The 26459-nt window shown below is 35.7% G+C and overlaps 2 protein-coding genes across 5 annotated transcripts in view; one reads left to right on the top strand and one right to left on the bottom strand.

The window, feature by feature from the left end:
- Positions 1–3269: 3269 nt before the first annotated feature.
- Positions 3270–14350, top strand: rnf175 (ring finger protein 175). 4 transcript variants are annotated; one of them, NM_200308.3, is made up of 10 exons: positions 3286–3391; positions 4297–4333; positions 5623–5660; positions 7330–7471; positions 9805–9959; positions 10111–10218; positions 10994–11114; positions 11517–11650; positions 11885–11986; positions 13754–14350. In NM_200308.3, the coding sequence occupies exons 3-10, from the start codon at positions 5638–5640 to the stop codon at positions 13872–13874; spliced, it is 906 nt and encodes a 301-aa protein (NP_956602.2). In that variant the 5' UTR covers positions 3286–3391; positions 4297–4333; positions 5623–5637; the 3' UTR covers positions 13875–14350. The 4 variants fall into 4 exon arrangements, with proteins under 4 accessions (XP_073777895.1, XP_021322403.1, NP_956602.2 ...); XM_073921794.1 differs by lacking the exon at positions 11885–11986 and having other exon boundaries at positions 3270–3391; positions 13754–14348; NM_001328343.1 differs by lacking the exon at positions 4297–4333.
- Positions 14351–18556: 4206 nt separating this feature from the next.
- The window catches only part of trim2b (tripartite motif containing 2b), a 29963-nt gene continuing 22060 nt past the window's right edge, over positions 18557–26459 (bottom strand). Inside the window, exons 7-12 of the mRNA XM_009306306.4 lie at positions 25165–25268; positions 24591–24758; positions 22505–22673; positions 22300–22370; positions 21837–21977; positions 18557–19690 (exon numbers count right to left, since the gene is read on the bottom strand). Coding sequence (XP_009304581.1) covers positions 19538–19690; positions 21837–21977; positions 22300–22370; positions 22505–22673; positions 24591–24758; positions 25165–25268 — 806 coding nt within the window. The 3' untranslated portion in view covers positions 18557–19537. The remainder of the gene's footprint in view (positions 19691–21836; positions 21978–22299; positions 22371–22504; positions 22674–24590; positions 24759–25164; positions 25269–26459) is intronic.

Raw genomic sequence — 26459 nt, 5'->3', positions numbered from 1 at the left:
AATCCAGAGCTGCTCTTCCTGAATTTATACCAGACGCCCCCTGAACTGAGACACGACACTAGTTAATATTTAATTCTGGCTTTTGGAAATCAATTCCAGGACGGCATCGTTTTTGGGAAATGAAGACGTGAGCAAACCAGTAACTTAATCATGAAGCAATCGTGTGCAAGTATGTAAGCTGTAATAAATAAACAGTTAGCATATTATGTGACTAATAATATTGATAATATTGTAAAAAAAAAAAAAGTGTGTACAAATGTATAAATTTCAGTGTAAAAGTATCATCTATGGCTGCAATTTTGATTTGCCATAGGCTAGATATACACTCATGGTTGCTAACAGAATGTGTAGAAATGTGTAAAAGATGCCAGTGTTTAAGCAGAAAAAATAGCATGCTTAATTTAAAATTCTTTTAGTAAAATGGCTCAGTCCTGACCTGTAAATAATATTAGAAAATCAAAACACAATGAATCAGAAGATGTATGTTTGTTTCTGTATTACTCAACAAGTAAACTGCTGTTTGTTTGGCCTGTGATCTGTTGTGCCATATTATCAACCACCCACATCTTTGACTCAAAGTTAGACTTTTGACTCAACTTAACAAACAGACTCGTTGTACTCGGCTGAAAAAAATAATCATTAAATAATGCTTTCAGTCAATCACCCTCAATTACCTAAAACTGCTTTACGTATAAGGTCACACTTTACAATAAGGTTTATCAGTTAATGTTAATTAATGCATTTACTAACATGAACAAACAAAGAACAATACATTTACTACAGTATGTATTTATGTTAGTTAACGTTAGTTAATGAAAATACAGTAGTTCATTGTTGATTCATGTTAACTCATGGTGCATTAACTAATGTTAACAAGCATGGACTTGGATGTTAATAATGCATTAGTAAATGTTCAATTATGGTTAATAAATGCTGTACAAGTGTTGTTCATTATTAGTTCATGTTAGTAAATGCATTAACTAATGAACCTTATTGTAAAGTGTTACCAGGTATAACTAACCAATATTTCTCAGATATTACAGAAAATAATATTAACATTTTACTGACAGTTTACCAGGTGGTTCATTCCGTTGTGGCGACCCCAGATTAATAAAGGGACTAAGCCAAAAAGAGAATGAATGAATGACTGAATGAATGAATGAATGAATGACAGTTTACCAAAAAAGCTGATTCTCAGACTGTGTAAAGTAGGCATTAACACTGTATTTATACAGGCCCGTAGCCAGCCTGGGTTCTTTTTCTCAAAATACTGACTTTTTTTTTGCAGTTATTCACCTTCATTTCTATTTAATTATGATGTTTAAACTTTACATACTTTTATAAGTGGCATTTTAAGCACTACTTTAGCTGGATTAGCTTGTTGTATCCTCCATTTTAGATATACCAAACATATTTCCACAAGATTTATATTTAACAAAAATAAAGAAGAGCTTGACGATTTTCTTCTACCCTCTCTTGAAAATTCAACAACAACAGCCTAATTATAAACAGCAAAAGTCAGTCTGAGGCACTCGAAAAATGTGGTAAAAAATTAAAAAGCTTTTACTGACATGGCTATTTCTTAAAACAGCGCCTACACATTTTGATATTCTTGACTTCATCAGGGTAACATGATGTAGCCGCAGTTTTAAGGAACAGCCATGTCAATAACGGCTATTATTTCTTCCACATTTTTTGAGTGCCTTGGACTGATTTTGATGTTTATTCTGATGAATCCTTTACCCAAAGAGCACCGACACATTATTTAAGCTACCCCTGAGAACTTTTTGTTTGATTTTGGATTTTTATACACAGTACACAGTATTCTCTCAAGAATTAGGTTCAAGATTTAGAGTAAAAGTTAGGCTACTTGTAAAATGTTTTTTATTTTTAACAACAGTAGGTCAATGGTGAAAGTTGACTCTACTTATGTCATATTGTGCATCATCTTAAAACCTTTAATGGGTTGTTTCCACAATTTATGATGACATAGCAGTCAAAATAGGTCAAATGAAAATACAGTGGCAAAAATTCTGGACCAATGGCAAATTCAGGACCTTTGTCAGAGTGTGCGGAGTAGTTATTTTGAAGTTATTTGTCTTTCTCCTGCACCGAAAAATAAATTTTCACCTCGTATAACTTAAATTCCAATTTGGCATTTCTGTGTGGAGTTTGCATGTTCTCTAGGTGTTCGCGTGGGTTTCCTCCAGGTGCTCTGGTTTACCCCACAAGTCCAAAGACATGCGGTACAGGTGAATTGGGTAGGCTAAATTGTCCGTAGTTTGTGCGTGTGTGTGAGAATGCAAGTGAGTGTTTACCAGTGATGGGTTGCAGCTGGAAGGACATCCGTAAACCATATGCTGGATCAGTTGGCGGTTCATTTTGCTGTGGCGACCCCTGACTAATAAAGGGACTAAGCCGAAAAGAAAATAAATGAATGAATTAATAACCTTTAGTTTTTGTTTTTTGTTTTTTTTTACATATGGACATGGTAATAGACCATAAATGCCTGTTTTGATACAAGATGTTATTCTATCTAGATAAAAAAAAAATATCCCGTGTAAAAACTATTGACTATAACTGTGAAGAATAATATAATTGTTCAGATTTTTGAGCAAAACACATACGGAAATTAGCACATATTTATTTAAATAATGCATATTTTACACTATTGTAGGAAATGGAATTGAGTGTGCTTTGAACGAACTGATATTTTTAACCAATGTGTCAATCTCGAGAGGTGTGCAGAGTTGATTCTGCGCAGATTCTGAGCCAGAATACCGTTGTCATGAAAACATTACAGAAACATCCGGTTCTTTTGAATGGTTTGTTTCAGAGATCCGGCTAAAACGATTCACTGATTATTTCACGTCATAGACACACATTTGCGTTTAATATATTGTATTTTCCAGTTTAAATAGATAATTTTCAAGTATGATATATATTTAGCTCAAATACTTTTTTGAAAAAAATATACATCCGAAACTTTGTAACAAATCAAACAAATCAATTAATTTTTCCACATTTTAATGAATAAAGTGTAACATAACTGCCAAAGCCTTATAAATATACTTCCAGTCCTACGTTTAATGTTGCCATTTCTGCTGTCGACCTACCTTTCTTTACTTTTGGCGAGATAACTTACAAGACATCTCTAGTAGTACACGTCAAACAAACGAGTCGGCCAGATGACTTGAGAATCACTCGGCCACGTTCGATCAGAAAATGAATCTTGACACGCCGAATCAAAAGATTCATTTAGCAGAACCGACTCACAAGAATGATTCGCTCGTAATGGAACCGGAGCAGAATGTCTGCCGGTAGAAACGGAGCCATTAATAGATGACCGGAATCTAAACTGGTATTAATAATGGCCGGCCTGCAACCACAGGTACTCGTTTCAGTATTTCATATGTATAGATATTAGTCAAACGACTAAAACTCCGGCATTTCGCCCTGATATCATGGCGTATGCTAAAGCTGCTGTGGATCTGCACTACCAGTGGCCTGTCATAAACGTTGTATTACGTTACACGAATCTGTTTACACCGTCATTAAATCAACACGCTCGGTGTCAATATGTTATTGGTTCGTAATAGAAACGTTTTAGTTTATTTTGTCGGTCTGTTTAATGTTATGCATTGCAAACTGGGTGTACGCGAGTAAAACGCCTTCAAACGTGGCAGGAAGAAACACCTGTGCATGCAGTATAATCTATCTATGCATTCTGTTATATGATATTGCTACGACTCATTGACTGTAAAAAGGTAATTATGATCATCCAACTGATATTTATTGTAATGACAAACGCCTAGCTTAGCACTGCACGATATCATTGCAATTTGAGCAAATTGGACTTAACAATCACAACCTTCAAGTGTAACGTTATATGGCTGATTTATAAATAAATAAAAGTATAATAATGAGAGACTTTTAATTTGAACACAGACCGTTCTTATATGATCAGTAGTTTTTATAAAGGCTGAATGCTAAATCGGTCACGTGACCCCTCATGGAAAAGCATGGCCATGTTTATCTCGCACTCATATGACATACAGAATAACACGACAGCATCAGGGTAGGTATGATTTCATAATGCATGATAAAGGAAGTGTACATCAGTTGTTAAAGCTATAGTTCACCCCAAACTGTAAATTCTGTTATCGTTTACTCACCCTTTCCAAACCTGTGTGAAATCTAAAAACCTGTAACCATTGACTTCAATGGTAGGAAAAAAAAACTTTGCTAGTCAGTGGTTACAGGCTTATTCCAAATATCTTCTTTTGTGTTCAACAGAATAAAGCAAGTCATAAAGGTTTGGAACCACTTGAGGGTGAGTAAATCCTTGCTTTTGGGTGAACTATTGCTTTCAAATTCATGGCATGTTTAATCACATTTTTGTTTATACATTATTAACGCATAATTGTATTTCAGTTATTATTACATGTACTTCAGTTGCTTTGTTAAAAAACTTTTTGTTTCTGCTAACTTTTTTCAACTATCTTGGATTCGGTTTTATGTTTTTTATTCATTTTTCCCATGTAGAGAATATTTATTAAGTTATATTTATTTTTATTAAGAGTTATTAACCAAACCAATGAGTTTAATCACATTCAAAAAATCTAACAAATGGACAAAAGTACAATTGCAGATGACTTAAGTGGATTAAAAGTTTAAAATTTAATTTGTTCAGCACTGATACAGATTTATGGATGTTGCTAGTTTATAGTTTTAGAGCCTTTATTTCTTTGTGGTTCTCTGATTGGTCGAGATTTCTCCATAGAATGATAAAAAAGCTGAAAAAACATGAAATGAATGCCTGATCAGCTAGCTCAATGTGCTAAGCATTGCACTATCAACACTGAGATGGTAGGTTCAAAACCAGCATAGGGCATCATGCATGACTTTATGAGCGGCATGTTGGTTCAGTGATTAGCACTGTCACCCCACAGCAAGAAGGTCGCTTAGAGTCCCGGCAGGAGTTAGCATGTTTTCCACATGTTGGCGTGGGTTTCCTCTGGGTGCTCCGGTTTTTCCCACTGTCCAAAGAAATGCGCTGTAGGTGAACTGGGTAAACTAAAACGGCCGTAGTATAAAACATATGCTGGAATAGTTGGTGGTTCATTCCGCTGTGGCTATCCCTTAAAAATAAGGGACTAAGCTGAAAAGAAAATGAATGAACGAATGAATGTGGATTGATGGTTTTAATTAAATGATAAAGCACTGAAAAAATAAGTTCAGTCTGTCTTTATCAGTTTAAAAACGGTTAAAAATCAGTTCTCCAGTAAAGAAAATGAACGGGGCTTTTAACCTCCACAACCTGATGTTGCATTCTATGGTGCAGCTCACTGGAAAATTAGATTCTGATTGGCTAGCAGTAGTCGGTACTGCCTAATGATCAGGTAAAAATCAATAAATAAAAGCAAAATAAATCAAGACTACAAGTTATATTAAACCGAAGATGCCATGAATTAGCATTATAATATTAAAAGTACTTCAAATGGTGTTTAATATTGGCTGCTGTAAAACTGACCAAATAAGAAGAATATGAAGATATGCAAATGTATATAAAATGATTCTGAATTGCACGTGTATTGTCTAAATCCAGTTCTTTCTGCTCAGGATGATCTTCTGAAAATGTCTCACAGAGAATCGTGGAAGTAAGTATCCAATTATTTACAGTCACTGTGGCTTATAATAATGCAGATAGATTTTAAGAAAGGTACATGTTGTGTGTTAAAGGAACACTCTTTATTTTCCAATGGTTTTACTACACTGTGTAACTACAGAAAAGTCAAGCTTTAAAAAGAGAAATTAACTAAACTCTTTTGTGAATGTTTGGAGTGAGACGCTAATGGTCTAAACCAATTCAATGATTTATGCTAAGCTAAAAGTGCTTCCATCAGACCCAGAGATTGGCTGAATAGATTAAAATAATGTTAAAACTTAACTGTAGGGAGTCTATTTCTAAATAAAGTGGAGTGTTGCTTTAAGCTCTTATATAATGTCACAGTCTGTCTTTTTCAGTGCTTTGTGATTGTCACCTTCTGTAAAAATAGTTTCTGGAGCATGTGTGTCATTATTAAAGTGAACGCTGGCAGTGTCGTGCAGGTGGCCTAAGTAGCTCTATGATCCTTCAAAATGAACAAAAGCTCTTTCAAAAATTCCTGGCCTATTTTTTTTCCACGTCATTAGCTTCTAGTTTTGAAATCCGTGCATTAAAGGGATAATTCACCCCAAAATGAAAACTCGCTCATTATTTATTCACACTCCAAGTGGTTCTAAACTCAATTTCTGTCTTCTGTTGATTACAAAAGAAGACATTTTGAAGAATGTTGGGAAAAGGCAGCCATTGACATTCACTTGAAAAGTTTTTTTTTTCTTGTTTCTTGTCAAAATGTCTAAATATTCTTAAATCAAGAATCATTTTCTAGACAATTATAACATTATTTCAGAAATAGTAAGTAAATATTACTGTAGGTGAGTTTTTCTGTAAAACAAGCAAAATTGTCCGCCAGTGCTGTGTATTGTATTTACACCTCTGGCAGATTATTTAGCTTGTTTTAAGGACAAACACACTTAATTTTGACTTGTACTTTTTCTCAAAAAAAAAAAAAACTTAAAAACTTCTGTCACACTTTATATTAAGTGGCCTTAACTAATATGTACTTACACAGGAATTAATAGTTTGTTACAATGTACTTATTGTGTAAATAAAATGTATTTACTATGTACTTATGCTTGATTAAATACATGTATGTAATTACATCTGTAATTAACTTTTGTAATTACATTTGTAAATACACTGTTGACCATCCCTTACACCTTAACCCGCCCTTAAACCTACCCATGCCACCAAACCTGTCCATAACCCAACCTCTATCCCAACTCAAAAGCCCCACAAGTGTTCTCAAATACATTATGAACACAGTAAGTACATTGTATTTATTTTTTGATGTAAGTACATAGTAGTTAAGGACACTTAATATAAAGTGGGACCAAAACTTCTTCCTGGAAACAAATCATTCCTTTTTATGTTTTTAGAAAATGATTTTTTTCCAAACAATTTTTTTGATGTTTGGACTAGAAACAAAACAAAAATTGTAAGTAAGACAAAAAATGTTTGCAGTGTCCATTGTAGAAACATAAAATGAACTAAAAAGTCAATGGCAGTTTTTTCCTACATGCTTCAGTATATCTTCCTTCATGTTCAACAGAAGAAAGAAACTCAAACAGGTTTGGAACAAGTGGAGGATCAGTAAATGATGTCAGAATTTCATTTTTGGGTGAACTGCCCCTTTAAAGAGTATTTTGCTTCTCATTCTTCAGGATGCAGCACGAGAGGCTACACGTGAAGCACAGAGGTCATGAGGCCATGCATGCAGAGATGGTCCTGATTCTCATCGCTACGCTAGTGGTCGCACAGATTGTCCTGGTTCAGTGGAAACAAAGACACTGCAGATCCTACAATGTGAGTGATATCAATTAAAGGGATAGTTCACACAAAAAGGAAAATTCTGTCAACATTTAAGGCTGATTTATACTTGATCTGTTGGCTTACACACAACGAATGCGACACAGCATTTTTAAAGGGGTGGTCCAGAATGTAATTTTAAGGCTTGGTTGTGTTTATAAGATGCAAAGCAATGTGTGCTCATGTTTCACTTGAAGGAAACCACGTTATTTTTTCATATATCTCACTTTGATTATATACAGCTACTCGGCTAGCATGAAAACGACTGACATATTTCCTAGTTCCTCTGAAAGGCCCGCCCTCAAGTGACTCTGATAGGTCACCTGTCATAATGTGCTGTGATTCGCGAATCGGCTCCATCACACCTGTACAAGCATGCACTTTTCTGCTGTGTAAACAGTCAGTCAACCTCCTGCCCCCTCTCTAAAACAAGTGAAGCTGGGGTGCGGCTCCTTTAAGAGACCTCGCAATTGCGTGTGTCTTTGTGTGTGCGTGAATGTGTGAACTTTCTGTAGACGCGTGTAACAAGCGCATGTGCGCGGGAATTTTTTTTCCTTTTCTCTGATGCTCGGATTGTTATTTTCTGTAATATATCGTGACACTGCTGACAGAAGAGTAAAGCACAAGATGTGGGATGCGACCTGTGTGAGCCTTGATTTATTTTTCTGCTGCTACACGAGTTAGGCGAGCTCTCCTGTATTCTTTTAACTCAAGGCGTTACACGACGGCTTTCACATGTATCCGGAATATGCAGGTGTAAGTAACATGAATCATTCACATATCTTTTGCGACTTCATTATCTGAGATGTAAAAAGCATAGAAAAGCTGCCTAAAGAGAATCAATGCAAAGTCGCGCACACACATAGAGAGAGGCAGCACTCGGCTGTGAAGTGTGTGTGTGATAAATATGAATTTGTAGCTAAATCATTTGCTGTGCAAAACAGCATTTCCCGTTGTTTACATCGTTGCTACAACACACCGTAAACGCTAGAAACTGTACATGTCATGATCAATTTTAACAAATAAAAACACTTACAGGTTGTAGTTTTAACCAAATTTAACCGAATCCAGCACTGAACTGGGAGAGATTCTGGAAGCTGTGCTTTGTCAAATCATGCTTGCTATGTACTTTATAATTCTCTGGAACATAATTAATATTGAACTGTAAGCACTTCTGTCTTTGTGTTGTTTCCTTTGGAAGCCTAAATACAGAAACAGAAGAAGCTCTGTGGAAATAGCAGCATTTGAACGTATTTTAGCTTTATCTCTGCTCTAACATTACAGCGCCTCTGGCCACGCCCCTCAGCTGCGCAGTGTGTGTGCGCAGTAAAAGTACGTTTGTGATCTCACAGGCCCGGAAGTATTTTTTTGTAGTCCCCAAAATTCGTTCATTGTAGGCTTTGCTAATCTAACTCTGTAAAAACCAAGGTCTCTCTCTCTGCATTGAACTTTGAACATTTTATATTCAGAGATGTTGTTTATGTTCACACAGCTACATTACACATCAACTGAAGTTTAAAACATGATATCGTAGTGGACCACCCCTTTAAGTTTCTTTTGAAGCATTGAGGCAAAACAATGCATTTATTCTGTGCACCGGTTGCCCAAAGCTTTGTAAATAAATTTTATTTTAATTGTTTTGTATATACTGTTTTGCATTAAGCACACAGTTAGCCTGGATATGTACAGTTTAGCTTATTTCACTTACATTTTTACATTTTCATGAATGTCTTCCAAATTTATGCTCAACCTATTAATTTGGTTTGGTAAGTCGAAACGATTAGTCCTCCTTGTGAAATTTTAATGGCTGTTTAAAGGAGAGACTTTTTTCCAACACATTAATTTATATTACAGTCTTAATAACTAATTTGTTTTGTCTTCGCCATGATGACAGCCAAAAATAAATAAATGCCACTATCCCTAGAAGAAAAAAATATTACTGACTTCTTCTTTACAACTGTTTTGTCATTACTCCCCTGTTGTTGCAAATAATAGTAAAAGGGCAAGCCCATCAGGTACGACAGCCTTCAAAACAAATGGATTTGTGCACACAATCAAGCTTCATTGAACAAAAAAGTAGATATTTTGAAGAATGTTGGAAATGGGTAACCATTGACATCCATAGTAGGAATAACAGATATTATGGAAGTCAATGTTTAAAGGTTTCCAACATTTTTTAAAATATCTTTGTGTTCTTTTGTAGTTTGGAAATTAAATAAAGATTAAATGATGGCAGAATTTTCATTTTTCGGGTTATCTATAAATTTAAACACACCTGACTTTATTATGCATATATAAAGCACAGTTAATGAATGTTGGGTCTCCTGTAGATGGTCACACTGCTGCAGATGTGGGTGGTTCCTCTCTACTTCACCATCAAGCTTTACTGGTGGCGTTTTCTGTCCACATGGGGCATGTTCTCCGTCATCACCAGTTACGTCATATTCAGAGCCACACGCAAGCCTCTGTCCTGCAGGACGCCACGGTAATGACTTTGAAGCGCTGTTTTAAATTTAGTTGCAACTATGCAAGTTTTACTTGAATATTACAAGACATGCTATGTTTCTTGCTAAACGTGTGGTCTGTGCATTGTTTAATAGAGTTTATGCTAAAATGTAGGTCTCTGTCTTTTTCAGGATGGTGTATAAGTGGTTCCTCCTCATCTACAAGCTGAGCTATGCTGTGGGTGTGATTGGGTACCTCGCCATCATGTTCACCATGTTTGGATTCAACGTTTTCTTCAGGTGTGTGAACTCAGTCTGATGTTAGTAGGACCCTGTTCATTGTTTTAATATTAAGGCTGGCGTAATGGCTTGATAATAGAGGGAAATTGCACAATGGTGACTTTGCAAGGATAAAAAGTGATGGATGAATACTTTTCATACATATTACTTTTAGAAGATATACATGCAAGGCTGATTGTTGATTGTGATTTCAGAAAACTTGTATAGACGGTTAAATTTATTGATTTGTTGTGGTTGAAACATAATTTATCTTTTATAACTTAATAAGACTTAATAAGACTAAATTGAATTCAGGTCTAAATCCAAGTGGGATAATATAATATAATATAATATAATATAATATAATATAATATAATATAATATAATATAATATAATATAATATAATATAATATAATTTATATAATCTAATATAATATAATTTAGAGTAATCTACTCTAATCTAATATAATATAATATAATATAGTATAATTTAGTATAATATAATATAATATAATATAATTTAGTATAATTTAGTATGATATAATAAAGTGTAATATAATATAATAACTTATATAGCATAATTTAGTATAATGTAATATAATATAATAACTTATATAGCATAATTTAGTATAATATAATATAATATAATATAATATAATATAATATAATATAATATAATATAATATAATATAATATAATAAGTGCAATAAAAGAGTGATATGGCCGGGCGGGATTATTAAATAAATATATTATGAATGTATTAAAAAACATGAAGTCAATTTGTCTGTGCTTCAGGATTAAAGCAGAGGACTCGATGGATGTGGGTGTGATCATGCTTTTCTATGGCTTGTATTATGGAGTGATGGGACGTGATTTTGCAGAAATCTGCTCAGACTACATGGCGTCCACTATAGGGGTGAGTTCATCACATTCATCACTCTCTACATGTCACTTTTTATTTTTCTGGATGTTGTCAATGTTTTCTGACATATTAAGTGATGATATAATAGGTTGAAACCCAAAATCCCCTCTGTAGGAACAATAGGACTCTAATATGCCCAAAACATGTAATGAGAATGATACACGATTAATGTTTAATGATAATGTTTAAATAGATTTTTGTGTCAAAATGGATGCAAATTAGCACATATTTATTGAAATAATGCATCATTTGCATATTTAAACTTGTTATATTGATAAGTCAGCCATTCTTAATGTAATCAACCAATTGGGAAAGAATGGAGATAAATATTATTATTATTATTATTATTATTAGTTGCTGTATCTTCCAGTAACTCTCTGTTGATGTTTTTTTCAGTACTATAACATGGGTGATATGCCATCCCGAAACCTCAACAATGATGTGTGTGCCGTGTGCGGTCAGAAGATTTTTGTGGATGTAGATGAGGAAGGCATTATTGAGGACACCTATCAGCTCTCCTGCAACCACACGTATCCTTTATTTCAACCAAACTGCAGCTTTAATGCTCATCTTAACAGCTAACGAGAAGATTATTTGTTTTATGGACAAACCATGTGTTGAGGGGTTCAGTTATGGTTACAGATTTGGTTCAAGACCGATTTTTTTTAAGGTGGAGACAAAGTCAAAGTTTCTGCAAGCCTTTGCTGGTTAAAATAACACAACTGTTTGTTTGTTTATGCTACTTAACTACTTTTGGTTTACAGATTTCATGAATTCTGTATTCGTGGCTGGTGCATCGTGGGAAAAAAGCAAACATGTCCATACTGCAATGAGAAAGTGGACCTCAAACGGATGATGAATAACCCGTATCCTTGAAGACTGTTTTACATGCATGATAATTCTCAATTCAATAATGCATATATATATATATATATGCATACACTGTATATTGGAAAAATGTATTATTATATTATATAAATTATTTATATTTTTAGGTCTGCAACCATGTAATGTTTTATATTGACTTATTGTCAATTTCTGCAAATAAATAGTCTAGCACTGATATTTTGACGTTTGTTTGTAAAAAAAATCTATAATAACTGGTCAATGATAATACATTTTATTTATTTCATACAATATATTAGAACATAATACATCTATTGTATTTTAATATTTGTACAGTGGATCCAGGAAAGTATTCATAGCACTTCACACATTTTTTCCACATTTTTTATGTTACAGCCTTATTCCAAAATGGATTAAATTCATTTATTTCCTCAAAAGTTTTTGGAATTGTTGAAAATTTAAAAAAAATAAAAAACCTGAAAAATCACATGTACATCATTATTCACAGCCTTTGCTTAATACTTTGTTGTTTCACTTTCGGCAGCATTTACAGCCTCATGTCTATTTGAATATGATGCCACACGTTTGGCACACCTGTCTTTGGGAATTTTTGCCCATTCCTTTTTGCAGTACTACTCAAGCTCTGTCAGGTTGGATGAAAAGCGATGGTGTACAGCCATTTTCAGATCTCTTCAGAGATGTTCAATTGGATTTAGGTCTGGGCTCCGGCCGGGCCACTCAATGACATTCACAGAGTTGTTGTGAAGCCACTCCATTGAAATTATGGCAGTTTGCTTTGGGTCATTGTCCTGCTGGAAGATGAACCGTTACCCCAGTCTGAGGTCAAGAGCACTCTGCAGCAGGTTTTCATTCAGGATGTCTCTGTACATTGCTGCATTCATCTTTCTCTCTATCCTGACAAGTCTTTCAGTTCCTGCTGCAAAAAAAACATCCCCTGCCACCACCATGCTTCACTGGAGGGATGGTATTAGCCTGGTGATGAGTGGTGCCTAGTTTTCTCTCAACGTAACTCCTGGCATTCACTCTAAAGAGTTCAATTTTAGTCTTATCAGACCAGAGAATTTAGTTTCTTATGGTCTGAGAGTCCTTCAGATGCCTTTTGGCAAATTCCAGGTGGGCAGTGGCTTCCGTCTGGCCACTCTACCATACAGGGCTGATTGGTGGATTGCTGCACAGATGGTTGTCCTTCTGTAAGGTTCTCCTCTCTCCACAGAATGCTGGAGCTTAAACAGAGTGACCATTGGGTTATTGATCTTCCCCTGACTAAGGCCCTTCTGCCCTTATCACTCAGGTTAGATGATTGGCCAGCTCTGGGAAGAGTCCTGATGGTTCCAAACATCTTCCACTTACGGATGATGGAGGCCACTGTGCTCATTGGAACTTTCCGAGCAGCAGAAAGTTTTCTGTAATCTTCAACAGCCTTGTGCCTCGAGACAATCCTGCCTCGGAAGTGTACAGACAATTCCTTTGTCTTCAAAGGCTGTGAATATTTGTGTACATGTGATTTTTCAGGTTTTATATTTTTTATAAATTCTTTTATGTGTACATGTATGTGTTTTTATTATTATAAAATTTGATTAAAAATATAAGAATCATCAGACCCCTGTAAAGAAACTCTGCTGACCTAACCTAAATTGTTTTGTTATATTATTACTGTATAAATTATAAAAACAATACAAACTACTAAGAATATATTTGAAATATCAGCCTGTATCCATTACAGATGATAATAATAGCCATATTTCCACCTTGACTGCATTGCTCAGCTGGGAGAGAACTCATGTTTTATACGGGCAGCTGCTGGACTGGCTCAGGTATCTGGTGGCCTGGCAGCCAATCATCATCGGAATCGTCCACGGGATAAACTTTTCACTCGGACTTGAATAAGCCTCTCCAGTATTTGATTCTGTTTACAGCTGTGCATGTGTTCACCTTTATAAATATTTATCAGAGAATTGTACACTTTATAATATAAATCAGACAGCTGCTTTTGCTTTTTAATTTATTAGAAACATGGAACAGGCTTTTTTCAGAAGTGTCTTAATGCTGAAACAGAAGACGTACAGAAGCAAATCTAAACCTCTTTTTATCACTCCTAATCCAGATTGTGCCTCATCTTGTTTGTTCTGTTCATTTGTTGAATTGTGTAGCATTTGTTATGGTCTGTTTTAAGTAGCTGTGAATTTTGAGTGGTTATGTTCTTACTGTATGTGTTTTTGTCTGTACAATGATGAGAGGTGAAGGGGATTGCCAAAGGTGTACTGGAGTCAGTATTTTTTTGGTTTATGTTGAGCCAAAAAAACATGTTTAACCCCATAATGCGCTCCGTTTAAATTAAAACTATTTTCATGTGGCTACTGATATGACTGGAGTCTGTCATGATTGTTTTAAACACAAATGTTGTGTAAGTTATTAGTGTGTTCAATCAAATCTTTTGGATAAAATTCGACAAATTTATGTTATTCACAAAAATATTTAGCAGCTCAAATATTTTTTTGTATTAAATGACACCCCCCACTTTCGGCAAAGAGCATAGAATCACCAAGAGGCGACGCTCTAGTGCAATTTGGGAAACAGCCACTAGATGGCATGGCGGCCATTTTAATACGAAAACACCAGCAGCATATTATAAGCCCGTAAAATAAACTATTTAAAGTGCTGATGATTGTGATAGTAAATGTTGTATTGTCCTATTTTAGTTTGTATCTCAGCTTTAATGTGCTTTTTAAATAATTAAATAAAAAAAGCAGCTGCGTGCCATCACGACAGCAATAAGATCCAATGGACAGCCGTCAGCTTGAGTGTCGCCTCTTGGTCAACTGTCATGTTCATATAAACACTATCAATGAGGACTTTTCCCTCAATCCCCTATTTCTCATCTCACACACAGACCTGCTTAGACAACACTGGAATACATTACATTTGGTCGACCGGTCGCATGCGGCCTAGTCATATATTATTTGTTTTTTCTTAATGAATTTATTTTTTCGCCTTTCATTTAGTAGTTTTCCCGATCTTACGAGGAAACGAAACTATTTTACATTTTGTCTGTTTTGTGGCTAATTCGTACGAGTTCAGTCGTACAATAATGTACGATTTTAAAAAGGAGGCGTGGCACCTAACCCCACCCCTAACCGTCATTGGGTGATGAGCAATTCATACTAAATTGTACGAATTAGATTGTACGAATTCATACGAATTAGCCACTAAATCAAAAACTTATGAATTGCCGTGACATTGCGTTGGTTTTCCCCCTTAAAGCGTTAGTAATTTTAGTAATTATTGAAAGAAAAATTGAAAATGATAGCCTAGTTCAGCCAAAAATGTATGTCATGTTATTAATTACTCAGGGGTTTGAAACGACATGAGGTGAGTAATAATTGGTATAAATAAAATTTGTGTGTGAACTAACCTTATAAGTGCCAAAGTAAAATTGTCGTCAGTAAAGAGAAAATCTCTCAGACATTTTCAAAGAAATTATTTTGTCCTATTAATCATTCTTAAGGGTGACGTGGTGGCGCAGTGGGTAATACCTCTCAGCAAGGTTGCTGGTTCGAGCCGTGGCTAGGTCAGTTGGCATTTCTGCATGGACTTAGCATGTTCTCCCCGATCGCGTGGGTTTCCTCTGGGTGCTCCGGTTCCCCCCACAAGTCCAAAGACATGCGGTACAGGTGAATTGGGTAAGCTAAATTGTCTGTTGTGTGTGTATGGATGTTTCCCAATGTTGGGTTGCAGCTGAAAGGGCATCCGCTGCGTAAAACATATGCTAGATAAGTTGGCAGTTTATTCCATTGTGGTGAGCCCTAATTAATAAATAAGCCGAAAAGAAAATTAATGATTTAATTTTTTTTTTTTTGCAGCAAAACTTTTTTTTTATAAAAAAAAGAAAACAAACTTTTCCAAAGGTACTTTTTTAATGCGCTGTACATTAGCATGATAATGACATGACGTGAGAGCAATATTAGAAAAATCAACACGGTTCAAGCTGATTATCGTTGTAAGTCGTAAACAGGCACACAAGAAGATAAACTAAATTAAACAAATCTTCCTACTAAAAACATTTCCATCAATTACGTGAAAACAACATGATAAATGTTTGCAACGAGTGAATTTTAAGGCTGATTTGTACAGACGTAAAACAATAACATTCGAGTCCAATTCGTACGAAACATTCTTTAAATACAATCCTTATATACAAGAAAATAAAGCACATTAAATCATATGCATAATTCACAGTACAGCCTCACTGTACCGAATCAAAACAACAACACATTCTGAAATCTCAATATATTAAAGCAGAAACCTAAAAATGACCTTCGCGTTGTGGTGATGATGATGAAGTACTATTGCCATTTAATTAGGATGAAACCTGTATGATGACATCACTACTACTAATTAAATGAACCATGCCTCACGCAAACGAATGAGCGAAAACGACTCCTGGAAAATGTTTGGCTTTTACCTTACCCAGACATCTTTTCTCTGAAACATTATTTACGATAAATACACAAATATATAAATATTTCCAGTTTTTTCTTCTTCTTCATAGTATTCGTAAGGAAAATAGAGAGTCCTAATATCTTCTAAATAAAGAGCCATTCGCTGCTAGTTTCATTCTATGAGGACGCAGGGCAGCGGTGTATAATATACTGTTATAAACTATAGTTTCTTACACACCAACACACACCAACCGTATGAAACTACACGCGACAGAGGGGTCAGACGACAGCTATGGGGTTTCAGTTTTTTCTATAAGTTTAATTACTGCGGTTGCACTGAGGAATTAATCAGACTGAGGTGGAAGATGGTCGGCGTTTGCTTGTTTGTGAAACTATAAACAGACCTGCGATAAAGGTTTGGAATAATTATGATTATTAAAAAATGTTCACCATGCATGTATTTCATATCAGAAATTAAGTTTGGAATACTATTACAATTTAAAACAATTGGAAAATGCGTTTTATTTTTGCGATTCAGTTTTCAGCATCATTACTCCAGGCTTCAGTATCACATGATCCTTCAGGAAGTTATTATTAAATTTTGATATGGTGCTCAATTTATAATAATGGCTGTTATTAATTTAAAACTGATTTTTTTTAATAAACAGAAAGTTCAATGATGAGCATTTATTTGAAAAACTTTGGTCACATTATCGTTTTTAATAATTGACTAATTATTTCTGATAATGTAAATAACTAATGATGTTAGAACTTTTCAATCTTTTCAACTAGATCAATCCAAACTTTCATATCAGAAATTAAATACAATTTGGAAAACTATTTGGAACTTTTGATCAATATTGTGCCAAACTTTCAATGGTAGTGTTTTTTTTTTTAACAAAAAAATATTAAACATCAAAAACTATTTTACAAATGTATATTTTACAAACTGTTTAAATAAGCTTTTACTGATTAATTTAATGCATTCTTAAAGAGTTAACCCTTGTGCACGGTTTTTGTCATGTTCAGGATGAAAACTGCTGTAAAAATGCATCAGATATATATATATATATATATATATATATATATATATATATATATATATATATATATATATATATATATATATATATATATATATATATATATATATATATTTCTTTGCAGAAATCTGTTAATCAACCTCAGTCCTGATCAAAACTATTAAACTGCTTAGAAAATGACAGCATCTTAACTCTTTAATTACCAAGTTTACAAATGATGTCACTGATTTGGTGAAAAAACACACAAAACGACGTATTTTTTTCCCTTTTATCACAGTTTTGGACATAAAAAACAACATCACCTTTGATTCATTGTTAAATTTTTACTTTTTCTTCCTGATTTACTGTTGGTGGCTGTTTTTGCCTCGTTGACTTCCATCATAACCACATTTGATGGTGCTTAAATACACAGTCTTTGTTTTTATTTACTCCATGTAGTTCTGAAATGCATATTTAGATTTTCTCAGACACATCAAGGCAAGTGCGCAAAGGTCACACTCACAGACACAGTTTAATTTGCTGTTATACCCCATATAAAATCCAGAAACCAAGCTTTTTTTTTTTTTTTTTTTTTTGCACAGGCCTATTTAAAGGGCTAATAGTGCCAACAGATGATCAAAAGTAAAAATTACAAATTTGATCTCTTCCCAACAGGAAAAAACCACCAACAATCAAAAATGCCATGAGTATATGATGTCATGGTTTTGCAATCCAAAAAATGTGGTTATAATAGAAGTCAATGTGGAAAAACAGCCACCAACTGTAAATTAGGGAGAAAAAATTAAAATCAATCAGAAACAATGCATCAAAGCCAATATCGTTTCAAATGTCCAAGATATTACTTTTTATATTGAAAATGCCTCATTTTGTGTGTTTTTTCTATCCAAATCAGTGACATGATTTGTAAATTTAGCAATTACAGAGTTAAATCCTGACATTTTCTAAGCAATTTAGTAGTTTCAATCAGGACTGAGGTTGACTAACAGATTGATGCAAAAAACTTTGAAAACAATATTTAATTGCTGCATTTTTACAGCAGTTTAATTGAGTGGACGTTTTCATCCTGAACATAACAAAAGGGTATTCAATTTGCCCAGAGTTTATTGTTGAGGGTGTTTTTTTTTTTTTTTTAAAGCATTTTCTCAAAATAAGATTTGTCACCAAAAATCATTCTGCTAGCTGAAACAGAAAAAGCTATGGCCAAATTAAGAATCAAAATCACCCCAGATTGGATGAAAACATCCCCAACAGCACATAAGAGTTAACATATAAATGAAATCATTAAATCACAAACATGTAAAATGTAAATGAATTACTCATGAACAAATGTAAAACATAATAAAATAAAATCCCCCAAAAAATCTAAATACCAAACTCTTAATGTTTCATAAAAATATAATAATATTATATAATAAATTGTTTAATTTTCAAAGTAAAAATAATAATATGTAATATTTCAGCACTGAACTGATTTCTGAAGGGTCTTGTGACATTGACGACTGCAGTAATGATGGTGATGATGAAAATTCTGCTTCAAATGGCAAGAATACCTGACATTGAGATAATACCTAAGCAGAAAACTTTATGATGAAATAAATTTCAAAATCATAATTATTCCAAATTTTTAGTATATTAGTCAACCATAACATCCATGAACGAGGGAGCCAAACGGAGGTAAAGGGAATGCTAAAGCTTGTAGACAGTGAGAAATATCCATCTGCTCTCTTGGCTGCATTAGTTACGAGCGTCTCTAAAACACATCCTCACCCAATAGTTGATGATGACAGTGTTGTACAGAGCAGAGACTGTAGGGGACGGCGCATGCACGACTCCACATGCAGCACAGAGGAGCAGAGATTTCAGCTTCATTCAGACGTCTCCGTGTTTCCACAGTGTATCTATGTGGAGCTTTGGCAAAGGCAATCCAAGGGCATCCCATAATCAAGCTTTAGTCTTCTCAGAGAGTTATCGGACAGTGGTAACAGGTACAAAAGGAGGGCGAACATCATTAAATGAGATTAAGTGCGAGATTTGGACAGGTACGGCACGGTTCTGCTTATCTCTGTAGTCATTGCAGGTAACGGTAGACTTTGAAGCAGTGGTTTCCAGAATCAGCCACCACTACATGACCGTCTGAGGTTAAAGCCAGACCCTGTGGCCCATACAGAGGGTCCGCTGCCGTGTTGATGTAGGACAGGAATGACCCGCTCCCGTCAAACACCTGAGGATGAGAACAGTTTTTGTTTTTTGTAGTATGTGCAGTGTTTGATTTGTGTTGCTGTTTCAGCGGGGGTTACATGACCTCATTCAAAAGCTCAATACATGTTATATGATGTTCACTTACATGACAACAGTGTTTTAATGTGAAAACAAAATGTCCTCTTCTTATTTTTATATGCATACAGTAGTGTTTGTTATAAACGATGCACTTCATTATCACGTAAACATTTACTTGCCCTCAGAATATTTCAATCAAATACCATAACCCTCTCTCACCCCTCCGAATGACTTTTCTTCACTTCTGGTCGTGGAATGCTTTTAGGACGGGGCTATCAGTCATTTAGAGTGGGGCTATTAGTCTGTTAGGGTGGGGCTATTAATCCTTTGGGGCGGAGCTATCAGTCCTTTTGGGTGGGGCTATAAGTCATTTGCTGTGGAACTATTAAGCTGTGGTCACACCGGGCTTTTCTTCCTATAGACTTACATTCATACGCACGTGAATACGTCAAATCGGAAAAGCAGGGTCATGCGTCAAATTTCGCAGGTTGCTGCGGGGCAAAGTTCAAGCTTGGTGACCTCTGACCTGCGAAATCGCATCACTTGACTGCGTCAGACCAATCAAAGATCAAAACATGACCTCTCAGGACAGAAATTTAAAACATGGAGCAATCGCTTGCTTTTTTTTAATGTCTAATCATCTTGTTTAATCCGGCCCCTTTTCGCAGCGCTGTACGACAGAATTTCGCACACACAAACCCTAGTGTGACCGCAGCTTTAGTCCTTTGGGGCGGAGATATTAGTCCTTTAGGGTGGGACTATCAGACAGTTAGAACAGAGGTAACAGTCCCTTAGGATAGGGTTATCATTCATTTGCATTGAGACTATCAGTCCAATAGGGCAGAGATATTAGTCCTTTAGGGTGGGGCTATCAGTCATTCAGGGCAGAGATTATCAGTCCTTTACAGTGGGGCTATCAGTTCTTTAGGGCGGGGCTATCAGTCATTTAGTGCAAAACTATTAGTCCTCTGTTGTGGAGATGTCAGTCCTTTAGGGTGGAGCTATCTGTCTTTTGTGGTGGAACCATAAGTCCTTTAGGGCGGAGCTATCAGTCCTTTAGGGCAGAGAAAACAGTCCTTTAGGGTGGGTCTATCAGTCTTTTTGAGTGGAGCTATCAGTCCTTTATGGTGGGGCTATCAGTCCTTTCAGACAGGACAATCAGTCCTTTAGGGTGGAGCAATTAAGAATTTAGGGTTGGGCTATTAGTCCTTTAAGGCGGAGCTATCAGTCCTTTAGTTTGGGGCTATCAGTCCTTTAGGGTGAGGCTATCAGTCCTTTGGGGGCGGAGTTATCAGTCCTTTAGGGTGGGCCTATCAGTCCTTTAGGGCAAATCAATCAGTTTATTAGGGTTGGGCTATTAGTCCTTTTAGGCGGAGCTATCCGTCCTTTAGTGTGGGGCTATCAGTCCTTAAGGGTGGGGCTATCAGTCCTTTGGGGGCGGAGTTATCAGTCCTTTAGGGCGGCCCTTTAAGTCCTTTAGGGTGGGCCTATCAATTCTTTAGGGTGGTGCTATCAGTCCTATAGGGTGGGGCTATCAGTCCTTTTGGGTGGAGCAATCAGTTTGTTAGGGTCGGGCTATCAATACTTTAGGACGGAGATTAGGGTGCGGCTATCAGTCCATAAATCTGGAGCTATCAGTCTTTTGGGGTGCGACTATCAATCCTTTATCATATAACTTTATTCACCAACCAAAGCTGTGTGTGGGACTTATTTGGGATTTGTTTTTTTAGTAAGAATGGATTTATTAGACTTGTGTTTAATAAAAATAAGATGACCACTGCCATTGTAGAGCTGGAATTAAAAAAAAAATAAATCTGATTGGATTTGAATGAAAGAAGAAAGTCATTTAAACCTAGCTTACAGTTAAAGTAAATCATGTGATAATTAAACTTTTTTTTTTTGTGCACTCACCCTTAAAACCATAATCATTCTATCAAAAATGTCAAAATAATATTGAGATAAATCTTTTATTTGGTACTATTTTTTATAATAGTCTAATATCATTATATTTTTATCGCTCAGTCAGCCCTTTAACCATCAGTCTTGAATCTCTCAGATTTAAGTCAGGAACTCGAGAAGGACTCATTCACCTGTATGCGACTGTTTCCCCAGTCGGCCACAATGATGTTCCCATTGACATCCACAGCAACGCCAGTGGGAGCATTAAACTGGCCGTTTCCTTCACCATTTGAGCCAAACTTAAGCAAGAATTCCCCATCTGCATTAAATACCTGTAGGAGAGTATAAAGTCATATTGTACAGTAATATGGCATAGGAACATTAAGTACAATAAACAATATAAAAAAATTCATATAAACAAAAGATAAAGTACATTTGCATTATACATGAATTTCTGTATAAGAATTTTATTTTAAAAACATTTTAATCTTATATGTAATTACTACATTTTTATAACAATAATAATTATTACTCCTGCTTTCATGAATTAATAATCAATATTAATGTGGCTATCTGTAATATATTGCTTGACATGAGGTAAACATATATTGTCTTAAAATATGTGTGAGCTAGGTTATTACTTCATTGCCTTACCTTAACAGAGTGGTTATGAAAGTCTGTGATGATGATTTCATTATTGTTGTTCACTGCAGCAAAGTGTGGGCCTGGATGTGAAGCAAAGTAAGGTTACATTCAAACAGAACCAGAGAATAATTTTACTGCATGGTTGTATTTATTTGTAATTTGCACACTGTTTACATCAGCATAATATATATCTAGTGTATGTCTAGATTTGTACCTGCAAATTGTCTGTCTCCGTTGCCCCTGCTGCCAAACTTAGTGATGAGTTTCCCGCTGGGCTGGAAGATGAAAACCGTACAGGCCTTGTTGTCCACAACAATAACATGACCATTCTGGTCCACAGAAACCCCCTTCGGCCCCATCAGCCGTCCTGAGCCCAGCTTAGCCTAAAGTTCAATTCCAAAGACAAGAAGCAGTTAGTAAAAAAGCACACTCTGAAATGTGCGGCTACACAATCACTATATATAGCTACTAGCCCTGCTGTGAAATTTGTATTGTTTCCCCAATATTTCCAAGTGATGTTTAATGGAGAAATCTTTTAAAATAAATTTTTTAATAACTAATTTCAGGAGTTCCCACTTAGATATGCTTGGCATTTAAAGCAGGTTTGGCATGCTGTCCCGGGAGAGAACCCTGAGCTCGGAGATATTTGAGCCTAGGGCTCCCGCCTGGTCAATAAGCATATCAGGGAATCCAAGATCAGGTAGGTCTCGATAGCTCCCCTTTTAGAAAAAAGGGAGGTAAAGGAGGAGATAGGGTGGAAGGGGGGATTCTTCCAAAACGAAGACAGAGCAGTAGGGAGAAAATGATCCATTTATAGTGAGCTAGGATCACTCTGATTGGATTGTTCCTAATAACGGATGAGTGGCCAGCAGTGCTCAATCATATCACGTGCTCATCTCGAAATTAGTTTATGAAACTTCACTTATAATAACTTATTTTTTAATCTTTGGCATGAAAACAGTACATAATATTACACTAGTTGATTTGCAAATCACATTACTAATGTTCAGCTAGAAGTGCAATTTAAAGGCTTAACTAGATTAACTAGACAAATTAGCTTAATTAGGCAAGTCATTTGACAGTGGTTTGTTCTGTACTCACAAAAATATTTCTAATAATAAAAGAGGGCTAAAATTATGACTTTAGCAGTTTAAAAAAAAAAAAAACTTCAATATATTTTTAGCTTATTCAGCCAGACTAAGACCCAACCCCAATTCTAGCCCTTAGCCCTTCCCTTTACCCCTACCCCTCGTTTTGCGCATTCACGTCAAGGGGTAGGGGTGTCCCAATTCTCATTAGCTTGAAGGCGTAGGGCTAAGGGGAAGGGGTGAATAGCCCTTGAAACGAAGATTTTTCAGGACCACACTCAAAACCAAGCGGTAAGAAAATTTCCCAGAATACACCAGCCACAGCTGCATCCGGAAGTAAGGAGATCCAAAATGTAGTATTTTTCTCATTATTACGAATTTTTACAACAAACAAAGAAACACATGTTTTATTATAATATATTTATAACTGCGTTCGTGTTTTACCGTCATGCTTTAAAAAATGCTAAAATAAAAACCGCTCAATTTCACGATCTATAATTCCTAATCATAAAACCTGTACAGCAGTCCCACAACATTCTGACACTCCAATTCCCTGTATAAAAAGTCTAGTGGCAGGAAATGATCTTTTTACAGTGTCTGCTATATTGTTAATGTTGTTTTTGGTGTGTTTACATTGATGAATACTCTCTGTTAACACACGTTATAAATAACAATAACTACAGCAGTCACGATTGGTTATCGCATATGAAGCAAGAGATCGCGATGACATGATGTCATGTGCAGGTGCTGTAGTGCTGTCCCAATTCTTAGGGGTAAATTTTGAAGCCATTCTCCTTAACCCTCAGTTGTAAGGGCCAAAAACAGAATTGGGATTGGGCCTAAATTAAAGACTTCAGAATACCATGAAAAATGTCCTTCCTCAATTTTTTTTTCCAACAAAAATTTAATTAAAGAATGAATAATGTCTACACATTAATACAATTTTACAGGAGGGCTAATAATTTTGTCTTCAACTACATATAACTAAAATGATCAAACAGCAAAATTATATTGTTAATAATTCATCTGAATTCACTAACCAATGCCATATTGCAAAAAAAGGACAAAAACACACAAGTCGAAAATCGACAACAGAATCAGAAAAGTTGATTTCAGTTGACAAGAAGCAGGCCCTTTCTGCCAGTCAGTGAAGTAGTTTTTGCCCAGCATGCAGTGAAATGTGCTTGTCCACACTATCTAAATATAGCTGACCTTGTATTTGCCTTCGCTGGAGAAGATGCTAACCCACTTATTGTCATAGTCAGCGATAATGATGTCCCCGTTGGGATGTACAGCTACTCCAGTGGGCCGCTGTAGTTGACCCGGTGAACGACCACGCACCCCGAACCGGCTCTGAAACTCACCCGTGTTGGAAAATATCTGGAAAAACAAAGAAATGAAAAGTCAGTTATCAGATTCTGCTCTACAATATACTGTACTGTTCCAACTAAGAGTGTATCAATGCATTAGAAACACCTCGCACAAGAGATAATTCTGTATCTTGATGCAAAGATAATATAATAAATATGTAAATGTTATTTTAGAAATCAAAATATTAAAAACTTTTAAGTATTTAAGATGCTGATTACAGTTAAATGCGGTCTTGTGCATTACTTTCACGAGGTAAATATTAGTACCTAAAGGGTCCGTGATGGTACCTCAAAGGTATATTTTGTTACTAATATGTACTTTAGAGGTACCATTCTGCCCCAGTGACAACTAACGTGCCTTTATTTCTGAGAGTGTACATTTCCACATTTAAATATAGGAACTAAAGTTTTCTTACCTGCACACACTGATTGTTACTGTCTGCGATTAAGATTCTTCCCTCTGAACAAGCTGCGACTCCTTGAAGGTTAGTGAACTCTCCTTTATTCCTCCCTTTTGTTCCTATCAAAACAAACAGTAAAATCAATAGTAAAACAAGAGTAAAATCATTTCCATTTGATCTGGTGTCTTCTTCATGATTTGTAATTTTCAAATGCTGATGATACACAGGGCAACTTATTGAGCTATGTTGTTTGGTTACTTTTAACAATGGGCAACAATATTGTATTTATAACCCACTACCGTAGCACAATCGCCTCACAGCAAGAAGGTAGCTGGTTCGAGCCTCGGATAGGTCAGTTGGCATTTCTGTGTGGAGTTTGCATGTTCTGCCTGTGTTGGCGTGGGTTTCCTCCGGGTGCTCCGGTTTCCCCCACAGTCCAAAGAAATGCTCTACAGGTGAATTGGGTAGGCTAACTTGGCCGTAGTGTATGTGTGTGATTGAGTATGTGTGGGTGATTCCCAGGGATGGGTTGCAGCTGGAAGGGCATCCGCTGCGTAAAACATATATGCTGGATAAGTTGGTGGTTCATTCCGCTGTGACAACCTCAGAGTAATAAAGTGACTGAGCCAAAAAAAAAAATGAATGAATGAATGAATGAATGAATAACCCACTGCCCTAATTAGATACCCTGCATCTCACCCGATTGCCCTTTTATGGCATAATTTCTCTTGTACCAATAGTTACATAGCAGAGTTGCCCTTTATATCATCAACATAAGTCTTGCTGTTTTATTAGTGAAACTGCCTTTATCCCAGTTAATGGTTATTTAGTACAGCACATTGGTCAAAGTTATGTTTAAATGTGCTTTATAAATGAATGGGCACAGGACTTTTCATTTTGAATAAGTCAGCTCTGGCACTGCCGTTGTCATGCCATTATAAACGTTGTTATGGCCACGTTTAAGATCTGGTTTGGACTGTATGAACTCTGATGAACAAAACCAAGGTCACCCAAAATACTGTGTGCCTCACACAGGTGAGTGAGGTTAACAAACCACCTGTAGAATACACACTTATTCATCTCACTGACACATTAAGCGACATAAACACTGTTCATTTATGAAGTGTGCTTCACACAAGTGGGCTTAACAAACCACCTGTAGAAACACTTTCTCTGTCTCTCTCTCTAAAACAAACAAACTCTAGCACACTCTGCTAGAACACAAACAAATAACTTGTATAATTAGCAATTTTTGTGTGTATTGCCTCTTGTAAATTGCTGAATGCCTCAACTGTAAGTCACTTTGGACA

Source organism: Danio rerio, chromosome 1 (assembly GCF_049306965.1).
Source record: "Danio rerio strain Tuebingen ecotype United States chromosome 1, GRCz12tu, whole genome shotgun sequence".
In the NCBI taxonomy this organism is placed as follows: domain Eukaryota; kingdom Metazoa; phylum Chordata; class Actinopteri; order Cypriniformes; family Danionidae; genus Danio; species Danio rerio.
Note: the sequence above shows the minus strand (reverse complement) of the source record. Positions and strands in the feature narration are given on the sequence as shown.